Consider the following 12,837-nt stretch of genomic DNA (forward strand, 5'->3'; position numbering starts at 1 on the left):
TGTCAACATTCTGCTAAACCTCTTTTGTGCTCCATGGAAGAAAGTCATACAGGTTTGGAGTGACATAACAGAATTTTCATTTGTGGGTGATCTGTTCCTAGAATGGTCAGATTAGGGCCTCTCATGGAATACCTGTTTGTTCAGAAGCAGGGGGGCCTGGGAGACCTGGCAGTCCTTTATCACCCATAGGACCAGGATTTCCTATTGGGCCACGCTCTCCTGGAGGTCCTGGAGGACCAACTATATGACCACAACAAAGAGAGAGAAAGATGGAGAGAGTATAAAATATTTTAAGGTAATGAAATTTACGTTAGGATTTAAAGAGGAGATGAACCTTAAAAATAGGGAGATGTAATATTAAACTGGCTTAATCTTAGTGCTATTTAAATTATGAATAAATACTATACAAAAAGGCATTCTTTATAGTACCTTCTGCATCGTAATATGGACGTTCTGTGAATATCAGCTCTCCGGTTTCTCCTCTGTCCCCCTATCGAAAGATATACATTTAGGCAATACAGCCCATCATCCAGATTGAATCATAAATTATGACACCAAGAATAAAATAGCACTAAACAAACATAGGGAAGCATTTATAACCTTGCGGCCAGTATTTCCTGGGAAACCTGGCTGTCCTTTGTCACCCTGTAGAAATGGAGAGAGACATTAAGAAAGGTTTAAAGTAGACACAAACAGCATAAATTGCTGTTAAATTTAGATAAAAAAATAAAAAAATAAAAAGTATACCATAAGTCCTGGCCAGCCTTTTAATCCTGGGCTTCCCTGAAATTAGTAATAGTAACTGGTTACATTTTCTGCATAAGCTATGCATGAGTGATTTCAGATTGCATGGGTTCATACCCGTGTCCCTGGAAACCCAGAAACACCATCCTCTCCTTTAGGTGACAGAAATTCCTGTAATAATCAACAAAGAAACGATTATCATGTAAAAAATCCCTAAAGTCCCAATTCACTGAGTTCATGTTCATCCATAATGCATTAACTAATGTCAACAATGTTTTGATTTAAAAAATGTATTAGTACTGTGTATGTTGAAACTAACATTAACCAAGATTAACATGTGCTGTAAAAGTATTGTTCATTGTTAGTTCATGTAAATTAATGAAGTATATACAACCTTACTGTATGTTCACAAAGCTTTTATGCCACCTACCACATCTCCTGGTTCTCCTTTATAACCTGTTGCACCTTTTCTACCCTGTGAAAGAAAACCCAGAAAATTAAAGAGATAAAAATGTAAGTAGAGAGACCACTTCTTATGCTATTAAATAAAATGAAACCCTGTGAAAGCAAATCAATTTGTAATATTTTTAGAAACTCAATAAAAGTCCTGCCTGAAAATCTGCAGGGGGTGGCCTGGTGTGTTGGTAAGGTCCTGGTTGGCCAGGTTCTCCAACTTCCCCCTGTAATGAGTGTATGAAATGCAGCTCAGTAAAACAAGCACAGCTTACAGACCATCATATTTGATAACACATTCTTATCCAATCATAACTCTTGACATTAGTATGAGCCACAGAACATTTCTCTCACCTGATCTCCTTTGACTCCTGGTAATATCTTAGTGCTTTCACCCTGTATAGTGGCAACACATGCACAACATCAGTTGGAAGATGCCTATTTATCAAAGTTACTAAGAAGGAACCATAGATAATTGTGCTGTTACGAAAAGTTTCAGTTTGCAGATAAATCTTTTAGAAAATGGATAAAATCGTTGTTCAATTTTGAACAGCTCACCTTTTGTCCTTTCGAGCCTTTAAAACCAGGGGGACCCTAAAGAAAAATAATAAAAGGTTTATTTATAGTACACATTTAAAAAGCATACTGTGTACCACAGTTCAGTACAGTGGCAATTAACACAGTATAATACAGTTAAAAATATAAGACACCGCTGCCATAAACCACAGCATAGTTTGCTGGTGGAAAACATGAAAAAAATGCTGGTAGACCAGCATTAAATCAGAATAAACCAGCCTAGACCAACATGGGAATTGCGTGCTTGTTAAGCTAGTCTTTCAGTAGGGACCAAAAACTAAGAACCAAGCAAAGGAAAACACTAAGAAACAACACACTAGTAACTTTTCCACAGACTCAGAGACCAGTGACTATAGATAAGTCATCAAGAAGAAGAGGTATTAGGTTTAAAATAAAGCAACCAGCGTAATTCTGTTGTGCATATCAGAATCAGAATCAGAATGAGCTTTATTGCCAAGTGTTCTCACATACACAAGGATTTTTTTTTTTTGGTGATAGGAGAAACAAGTGCACACAGAACATTACAGTGAAACAGAATATAAAACAAGGTAAGAGTATAAATAGACATACAAATAATAGGACATATTACAGAATGGCATACTGTATGTACATGTGCAAGTGGTAATATATGTGCAAGGTAGGGGTATATATAGTTATTGAATTAAATATGTGAATTTACATATGTACATGAGGTATGTATTTACATTATTGCACTATGGAGGAGTCCTGAGGCAGTTTAATTGTTCATGTGGAAAATGGCCAAAGGCTAAAAACTGTTCTTGTGCCTGGATGTCCTAGTGCTCAGTGCTCTGTAGCACCGGCCAGAGGACAACAGTTCAAAGAGGGAGTGGGCAGGGTGTGTGGGGTCCAGAGTGATTCTACCTGCATGTTTCCTCACTCTGGAGACACACAGGTCTTGGGCAGGGGGTCAGGGGGCACCAATAATCCTCTCAGCAGTCCTGGCTGAATCAAACCAGACAGTTATAGATGTACACAGGACAGACTCAATGACGGCTGAGTAGAACTGTGTCAGCAGCTCCTGTGGCAGGTTGACCTTCCTCAGCTGGTGAAGGAAGTACAACCTCTGCTGAGCCTTTTTCACAATGGAGTCTATGTTGATGTCCCACTTCAGGTCCTGAGAGATGGTAGAGTCGAGGAACCTGAATGACTCCACTGCTGCCACAGTGTTGTTCAGGATGGTGGGGGGGTTGCAGGGGGATTTCTCCTGAAGTCCACTATCATCTTCACTGTTTTGAATTAGTTCAGCTCAAGGTTGTTTTGACCGCACCAGACAGCCAGCTGTTCAACCGCCCATCTGTATGCAGACTCGTCACCATCATGGATGAGGATGATGACTGTGGTGTCATCTGAACATTTCAGGAGCTTGACAGTGGGGTGCTTTGCAGTGCAGTCATTTGTGTACAGGGAGATGAGCAGTGGAGAGAGAACGCATCCCTGAGGAGCACTAGCGCTAATAGTGAGGGTCCCGGGTGTGAGTTTCCCCAGTCTCACTAGCTGCTGCCTATCTGTCAGAAAGCTTGTGATCCATCGACAGATTGGGGTGGGCATGGAGAGCTGGGTCAGTTTGGTTGAGAGAAGATCAGGCATGATGGTATTGAAGGCCACAAACAGGATCCTTGCATAAGTCCCAGGTCTGTCGAGGTGCTGCAGGATATAATGCATTCCCATATTGACAGCATCATCCACAGACCTGTTTGTTTGGTAAGCAAACTGAAGGGGGTCTAGCAGGGATCCAGTGATGTATAATCCCTCACCAGAATGAACAAGGAAAGGCTTAGAGTTGATGAAGAGCGCTTCTAAATTAGGACAGCACATCTTCTTCAATGCTGTTACATCTGTTCACCAACTTCCGTTGATGTAAAAGCATGATCCACCGCCTCTCGTTTACCCCGATGATTCCGCAATGCGATACGCTCTGAACAGCTAGAAGCCCGGCAGATGAAACGCACTGTCTGGGATGGCATCATTCAGCCAGGTTTCCGTGAACATAGAGCACCAGAGTTAGAAAAGTCCTTATTTGTTTGAGTGAGCAGAAGCAGTTTGTCCGGATTGTTGGCGAGGGAGCGGACATTCACCAGATGAATACTCGGCAGTGGAGTCCTAAAGCCGCGTTGTCAAAGCTTCACAAGCATGCAGGCTCGCTTCCCCTCACGTGCGTCTTTTGGATCGCTTGTAGAAGCACCGCTGCGCCTCTAACTAAGATGTCTTATAAAACGTCCGAATAATCAAACATCTGCAAAAAATTATCAGGTATGCTCTGCTGAATAAGCAGCAGTTCATCACTGGTAAAACTGAACGGGAAAGGGTGACAAAAAAAATGACAAACAAACAAAAGTAACAAAAATGCTAGAGAGCTCCACAACGAAGCAGCAATCTGCAGCGCAATCTCAATAGGTATATGATTATTAACTCACCAAAAGACCTTGTTCTCCTGGCAGTCCTATGTAACCTGGGTTTCCAGGTGGTCCCTGTGAAATTTAAATGAGATGTTTTATAAAACACATGATTTCTCCCCAACTTTTCATCCATGACAACTCATTTTCTATTGTAACAAGACAAAAGGATAAAATACAGTAAAACTTACAATAAACCCTTCATAGCCTGACTGTCCTGGATCTCCCTGTAATATGAAAGAAAATGATAAGAACATATTTGCAGTTGCATGACTTATAAAGTAATATACAATTTCTGGGAGTCAGCTTGCACCGATCCGAAAAGATTGCAAGTTTAGTGGCATCAAATCTTTGAAAATGGTTTTGTTTTTTAAGCCTTTAGCAGCAATTTAACTAGATGTCCATGAGTAGAATTGTATATTCTTGTACACTGGTGGCCAAAGGTTGTACAGATTTTGCTCTTATGGAAAGAAATTGGTACTTTTATTCACCAAAGTGGCATTCAACTGATCACAATGTATAGTCAGGACATTAATAACATGAAAAATTACTATTACAATTTGGAAAAAAAATTTCAGAACTTCTTAAACTACTTCAGAGTTCTCATCAAAAAATCCTCCACATGCAGCAATGACAGCTTTGCAGATCCTTGGCATTCTAGCTGTCAGTTTGTCCAGATACTCACATTTCACCCCACACTTCCTGTAGCACTTGTCATAGATGTGGCTGTCTTGTCGAGCACTTCTCAAGCACCTAACAGTCTAGCTGATCCCACAAAAACTCAATGGGGTTAAGATCCATAACACTCTTTTCCAATTATCTGTTGTCCAATGTCTGTGTTTCTTTGCCCACTCTAACCTTTTCTTTTTGTTTTTCTGTTTCAAAAGTGGCTTTTTCTTTGTAATTCTTCCCATAAGGCCTGCACCCCTGAGTCTTCTCTTTACTGTTGTACATGAAACTGGTGTTGAGCGGGTAGAATTCAATGAAGCTGTCAGCTGAGGACATGTGAGGTGTCTATTTCTCAAACTAGAGACTCTGATGTACTTATCCTCTTGTTTAGTTGTACATCTGGCCTTCCACATCTCTTTCTGTCCTTGTTAGAGCCAGTTGTCCTTTGTCTTTGAAGACTGTAGTGTACACCTTTATATGAAATCTTCATTTTTTGTTTTGTTTTTTTGTTTTGGCAATTTCAAGCATTGTATAGCCTTCATTCCTCAAAACATTGATGACCGATGAGTTTCTAGAGAAAGCTGTTTCTTTTTTGCCATTTTTGACCTAATACTGACCTTAAGACATGCCAGTCTATTGCATACTGTGGCAACAAAAAAAAAAACACAAAGATAATTTTAAGCTTCATTTAACGAATCAAATAGCTTTCAACTGTGTTTGATTTAATGGCAAGTGATTTTCTAGTACCAAATGAGCAATTTAGCATGATTACTCAAAGATAAGTTGTTGGAGTGATGGCTGCTCGAAATGGGGCCTGTCTAGATTTAATCAAAAAAGACTTTTTTCAAATAGTGATGGTGCTGTTTTTTTTACATCAGTAATGTCCTGACTATACTTTGTGATCAGCTGAATGCCACTTTGGTGAATTAAAGTACCAATTTCCTTCCGAAACAGCGAAATCCGTATATTATTCCAAACTTTTGGCCGGCAGTGTATATTCTGAATATTCTAAGCTGCAAACTGGACCACACTTTATGTCGATAGTCAAAAAAGTATTATTAACACACTCTTCAGCCTCCAATTTTATCCCCCACACAAAAGCTCCCATCTTTTAACTTCTTTCTGTTTATCTATTGCCAGACGCACAATGGTACCAAATAACTTGACCTGTTATTCTCCAACATTCACTCTCCTTCATGTGTCCTTATTCATGTGACACCAGGATATTCAAGGCACTAATATAATATGGATTTAACACATAAATAAAACAGGGAAAAGTAAAATTAAATGAATTAAATGGAATAAATTATCTCCCCACAATAGTAATCTCACACATGTCTCTTCTAGATTTTCAGAGGAGATTCTAACAATGTTTTATACTGTGCTTAGATCTGCCAAGATACCAAAGTCAGGAATCAAATATCCAAGATTTCTCATCAGATTTGTCAAAGACCAAATTATCTCAGCTTTGCTATCCGCATTTATTTTTATAGCTCTATTCTGTTACCGTTTGACAAAAATTGTCTCATTTGCATCTATTTTAATTTCTCCTAAGAACATCTTGATACTTGAAAGTTGATCCTTAAAGGGATAGTTCATCCAAAAATGAAAATTCTTGCACCATTTATTCACATGCCATCCCAGATGTGTATGAGTTTCTTTCTTCTGCTGAACACAAACAGAGATTTTTTTAGAAGAATATTTCAGCTCTGTAGGTCCATACAATGCAAGTGAATGGGTACCTAAATTTTGAAGCTCCAAAATGGCATAAAGGTAGCATAAATGTAATCCAGAAGACTCCAGTGCTTAAATCCATATCTTCAGAAGTGATATGATAGGTGTTGGTGAAAAACAAAAAATATTTAAGTCTTTTTTTACTATCAATCTCCACTTTCACTTTCTTCTCACCCACACCCATATTGCTTCTGAAAACATGGATTTAACCACTGGATTCTTAAGGATTCTTAAGGATGCTGTGTTTATATGCATTTTAATTTTCAAAATTGTGGTACCCATTCACTTGCATTGTATGGACCTAAAATATATTCTTCTAAAATCTTAATTTGTGTTCAGCAAAATAAAGAAAGTCATCCACATCTAGGATGGCATGAGGGTGAGTAAATGATGAGAGAATTTTCATTTTTGGGTGAACTATCCCTTTAAATGAAACATAACTGAAAGCTCCTTTAAAGAGTTAGTTCACCCAAAAATGAAAATTCAGTCATCATTTACTCACCATTCTACTAACATTCTGTCTAACTTCTCATTTTGTGTTCCACAGAAGAATGAAAGAAGTGGTTTTGGAACAACATGTGGTGAGTATATGAAAATAACATTCTCGTTTCTGGGTGAATGATCCCTTTAACCTTGTGCAACCACAAGGCCTCAAGCGAGGACTCACTATTTTGGATTCGCTACATGCAGTGCATAATTTAAATGAATAAAAACCATCTGCATAATGTTCACAAGACTCCAGACTATCATTTAAAGGGTTAAACTTCTGCCGCACTGAGTCACGTGACACAACAACATGCCATCGATTTCCATGAAGCGCTCCAACGGATGCAGCACCAACAAAGGTGCCTCTGGTAAGAAACCTCTTTGAGTTTTTTCACTGAAACCTGTTGAGTGTAAAGAGTTTCTAGTTTTGTTTAATATGGCGCTTTAAAAAATCCATTCATTTTTCAAGCATCAGCACGCTGATAAACATGATGTCCACATATGTGGACACTGGCACCACATTTCCTCAAAAGCAGAAAAACATGTTAGTTATTTTGAATAATTTTCAACTCAACACATCTGTGGGTCATGTAGCTTTATTTTAATATACATTTTGTTATGTTTAATTTTGTTATCTCTGTGCAGTACGATTCTATTCATTAACATCAGTTAATGCATTCTTATATATTTACTGTGCATTTTCCCATTGAGAATAAACAGGTTCATCCAAAAGCAAGGAAGCATCCTATAGCTTTTTATGCAGCTAAATGCATTCGATCCTAAAATCCATCCAAAAGTTCAGCTTCAGGCTGCAGATGATGTTTGGACCACTCAACATCTTTGACAGACATGGGACAATGGCAATCAGTACACAGATTCAGAATTTTATAATTCTACATTTTATTTTAACATGGTTGGCAGTGATTGGATGATGCTGGCCATTACTTTGAATCAGAATTAATTATGCTAATTTCTGATGTAATGTCTGTAACTTCTCAAAAACATGAATAACCAACACTCCAAGAAACATAATAAACAATTTGATGAACAAATATGACTTTCTATAGCTTGGTATTATTTAAAATTTCACAACTTAGTCCCGCTGTCCACATATGTGGACATACATTTTTAGGAAAACTATTTGCTCTAGAATTTATTTATTTATTTGCTTGTTTATTAAATCAAAAAGGGACATGGAAAATGCACACAGCAGTTACGCTCGGGTCTGAGGAGGTTAAGTCTCCTGGGCTATGAAAGAGCAACCCCTCTCCGGGTAAAAACACTGACAGATACCCCACAAGAGAAACTTTTTTCCCCCCATCTTACCCTGTATCTTTCCATAAAGACCTCAATATTCAACGGTTCACCCTTCTTCCCCTTCATTCCTTTGTAGCCCTACAGAGGAACAAACATACAGATAGATGGGTACATAAATAGAATGTGATTTAAAGAGAAAGAACAAATAAATCCATTGTGGGTTAGGAGGGTCTAAGTGTTATTTATGCAATACATTTTGTCTCAATGTCCCTATAATTCTTTCTGCCACACACAAAACATTAATGTTCATACTGATATTCCAGGGGCGCCTTTGGATCCTGGAATGCCTGGCGTTCCAGAATCTCCACGAGTTCCATTACAACCGTCAGCTCCAGGTTTTCCACGAGGACCAGATGGCCCTGGATGACCCTGATGAGAGACTTATTGTTTCACTTTCAATGATTCATGTAGGGTGAATTCAACATGCACAATAAACACAGAATTTTTAACATCCCTGTGAACTAGCTGGACAAGCTCAGTTTTCTTTCCCGCATTTATGTTTTTCCTATTGAAACAGGAAGTTAGACAGATCAAAGGGTTTTCCCCTTTTTTGAAAAGCCAATAGCTTTTAGCTAACTTCACAGCCATGAATATGACTTGCTACCAGCTACTGCTAGTCAGAGGTGGATGATATAAAGGGGAGGGACATTCTTGTTTTAGAGAGCATATGACTGGACAAATTAAGTGAGTTGCAGTACGAGTCATCAATATTTTTGGTCTGTATTCCCAGAAGAGAGACTACATTTTAAATGCATACAAAAGTGAATTTTGCAGCATATAGATGAGCTTCAATAGATTCAAAGCTAACAGACATGAACTAAAAGCCACAACATTTTGATTTAGATTTTATAGGATGAGGAAAGGTATTTATGGTATATTATAAAACAAATATTTCCAAATCTCAATTCTAATGGAAAGAGCCACATTTGAAGCCGTTTGAAAAATGCAGATAAACACTGTGACGAGGAGGAGGGCGTGGCCGGGCCGTGATGGAGCATGGCCAGCGCTGAATCAGCTGATCAGCACCGGCCGTGCTCCATCATGGCCCGGCCACGCCCTCCTCTTCGTCACAAACACACATCTGTGATGTGCATTTTATATTATTAAGTTGCTTGGTAACTGTAAACAGCCAACAGTTAGGCTGATTAACTATAATACATGCCAGAATAATTGTTAATTATTCATTATTAATTTGAATAAAGTATTGTTAATTTGAATACATTGAAATACTGTATTTATTGAACTTTGGTTTCTTTTATCATATTGTTGTTGCTTCTTTTGTATAATAATCCACTTTGTATCGTGCCTTAAAAACCCCCCTTACAACGTGGCAAAATCACTGTATCACTTGTGGCTTATTGCTTTATTGTACGTAGAGTATATGTTTCCAATTTAAAACATAATATTTTGAATAAATACAGTACAAAAACATACTTACCGGAACACCATCTGCTCCACTAAACCCTGGAACCCCCTCTATTCCCTAAAAAAAGTCAAGAACATCTTCACGTCACTGTCCTCCATAAAGGTTTTATTTTTTTAAACTCTCTCATTCTCTCAAAGATGCTCTTGAGTATGTTTTAAAAGGGCTGATAAGGTTTATGTCTTGTCAGTTCACATTATTTTCTTTAAAATGAAATCAAAACCACATTAAAATAAGCATTGTTGGTATTTATTAATGACAGATTGATGCATGGATTAGGCTGATTAATCGGTTGATATTTGGCTATATTGAAATTATCAACATTGGATGACAATTATATGTGCTTAATTGGCTGATAACAGAGATCAATTTCATTTTATTTGAAATTTGAGTAAATATTTTATAAAAGAAGTTTCCATTTAAATTCAGCTATTTTTTGTATATCTTATCTTATATCTTTAAATAACATTACATCGGCCATCTGCCACCCTGCTAAAGCTGGCTCTACACTAAAAGACTCAAAACAACTAGTTTTGGCCGAGGTTGTCACACATGCAGACAATTTTTCTGAGATCTCGCTCTCTTCGGTCAGAGGTATGACACACTTGCTGATTAAAAATGGTGGAGGGGTGACACACATAACGAATCACGGCAACTATCTCTCTCTGACAAAATACCAACATGAGTAAAATTGCAATTGCAGTAGAGTGATTTTCAGACCATGAAGAAAATGCTACATTGTAAATATTTTGGGGATAAAATATATTTTAAAATGCACCAAAACAGTAAAATGTCCGTCAAGGTTATTTTTATCCGTCATTAGTTACTTTTGTATTATTTCTGCAGAATGACAGAATCACTATGGATTTTAATCAGCGTTTGTGATGATATGCAGCTAAGTGTGATAAAAAAAGTTCAGATCAGCTTGTCATCTTATCAGTTCTTCTCAGTGACTGAATGATTTTTTTCAAACAAAAAAAGATGTGTTTTTTCAGTGCTTGAAGCCATTAACTCAGCAGGGAGTCCCGACGGTCAAGTGATTAACACCTCGTGCTGAGAGGTGCTAATGGGTGCTCTGTCTCCCTATTCCTGACCGGTTAATGAAGCTAACACCTGAAAATCATTGGAAATATCAGCTAGTGTAGAGTCAGCTTAAAACAAACATATCAGTCGACCACCAGAATTTATCTATGTAAAATAGTTCAAATGTATCTACATTAGACTGAGAGACTCACCACACTTCCTTTTGGACCCATGGCACCTCCTTTGCCATGGTCTCCTTTCTCTCCTTTAGGGCCCTGGAGGCCTGGGTCTCCTTGGCGCCCTGGAGGGCCTGTGGGGCCCTGGGAGCCTAGGAAACCGGGCAAACCCTGAGGATCAGATGCAACATAGAGATTTTAATCAGATGAAAGTGTGTGTGTTTACAGTGAGTGAAAAGGTTTTAGAATATGACATGCAAACTACATAATAAAGGCAAAAATTGTTTTTTTTACATTTGCATTAATATGGGACTCATCATATGACTGATAAACACCTGATGAAGTTGCAGACTGCAACACCACAAAGCAGCAGCACACAGAGATCATAAAAGGTGTGATTGATTTTACTGTCTGTTATGGATGTACCATTATGCATTGTTGTCATTTCCCTTATATGGTATTAACCTTATATTGACCAATAAAAATGTGTTAATAATAAACAAGTGTAAACTGAAACAAGTAAAACATGCATACTGATGCTGTCCTAACTGTTGAAGAAGACCCCTAACAAACACGCCATCTTCTCAATATATTTAGTAAAGTTTAAGGTGAAAAAATATCATTTTTTGGAAAATTATAAAATGATAAAAATGAATTTAATAATTCAAATAAAACCACCTTAAGAATTATAAAATAATCATAACATGTGCAGGGAAATGTATTATATCAATTCTATATGCACTTACCACTTACCAGAAAATGCCTATTATAAAAAAATAAATAAAAAAAATTAATTAAATAAAATAAAAAAAATAAAAATAAAACAAAATACAAATAAATAAATAAATAAATAAATAAATAAATAAATAAATTTGCCCAGAGAAGGATTTTTTTTTCTCTTTAAATTAAACATCATGACCACTAGAGGGCAATCTCTGCTAACACAGTTTAAGGCTCTATAGCGCCATCCAGTGCTCTTAAGGAAACACTGCATATACATTTTGAGTGTATGACATGTTTAGCATGTTTGGTCATACTAAACTTGCCATATATTTGTTGTTACTGTAAACAGACTGCTTAAATTTATTTGGATGATTAACGTGAATTAATATCATTTGCATAAGTCTGCAACCACCAAAGTCTGCAAATGAAGGACAACAATTCAGAGTAATTTCTAATAGACTCTGTGCAGACAGATTTGGGTCTTTTCTGTATCATTATAAAGTGTGGTGGATGAGAGGTTGGTTTCCCAAGACTATGTACAAGGTGGATCATTATGGCTCTGGATTATGTTCGTTTGTTTATGTCTTGAGATGTGTAATGGGTAGAACTGAAGTCTAAACAAACCCCATGTTATACTCTGATCGAATGCATTGATAAACAGATGCCCTGCTGTCTCGCGCACTCTTGCGCTTAATCCTTACTCAGTACACACACAACAACAGATTTGAGATCCTGTTAAGAATGAGACAAGAGAACATGAAAGACGCACTGTCTGGTAAAAGAAAATACTACATATATGATGCCATTCACACAAAGCACATAAATGTCAACAGAGCATAAAACAACATCCCAGATTAAAAGAGGCATCTGGGTAGTGTGCTGGATATTCGACATGTAAGAAAGAGACTGGTTGAAGAGACTGATTTGCATGATAAGGATTATGGAGCCGCCATTTTCACTGTCTGCGACCTATGGATGAGACTCCTGGTGGCAGTAATAATGCACTTTCAATTTATTCTCAGAATATTGATTAAAGTCATTGAATGGGAAAGAGTATTTGTGGCAGGGCCATTTCTGAGCATATGAGGGCCCTAGGCAA

At 37.6% G+C, this 12,837-nt stretch overlaps 1 protein-coding gene across 1 annotated transcript in view; it reads right to left on the reverse strand.

Annotated features, from left to right (window-relative positions):
* Positions 1-12,837, reverse strand: part of LOC127447517 (collagen alpha-2(IV) chain-like) — a 137,617-nt gene that overhangs the window by 28,329 nt on the left and 96,451 nt on the right. Inside the window, exons 5-19 of the mRNA XM_051709449.1 lie at positions 11,052-11,186; positions 9,832-9,876; positions 8,646-8,762; positions 8,403-8,471; positions 4,379-4,414; positions 4,209-4,262; positions 1,756-1,791; positions 1,552-1,593; positions 1,356-1,424; positions 1,175-1,219; positions 862-915; positions 748-783; positions 601-645; positions 430-490; positions 133-240 (exon numbers count right to left, since the gene is read on the reverse strand). Of these exons, the coding sequence (XP_051565409.1) occupies positions 133-240; positions 430-490; positions 601-645; positions 748-783; positions 862-915; positions 1,175-1,219; positions 1,356-1,424; positions 1,552-1,593; positions 1,756-1,791; positions 4,209-4,262; positions 4,379-4,414; positions 8,403-8,471; positions 8,646-8,762; positions 9,832-9,876; positions 11,052-11,186 (952 nt within the window). The remainder of the gene's footprint in view (positions 1-132; positions 241-429; positions 491-600; positions 646-747; positions 784-861; positions 916-1,174; positions 1,220-1,355; positions 1,425-1,551; positions 1,594-1,755; positions 1,792-4,208; positions 4,263-4,378; positions 4,415-8,402; positions 8,472-8,645; positions 8,763-9,831; positions 9,877-11,051; positions 11,187-12,837) is intronic.

The sequence above is a fragment of the Myxocyprinus asiaticus genome, chromosome 10 (assembly GCF_019703515.2).
Source record: "Myxocyprinus asiaticus isolate MX2 ecotype Aquarium Trade chromosome 10, UBuf_Myxa_2, whole genome shotgun sequence".
NCBI lineage: Eukaryota > Metazoa > Chordata > Actinopteri > Cypriniformes > Catostomidae > Myxocyprinus > Myxocyprinus asiaticus.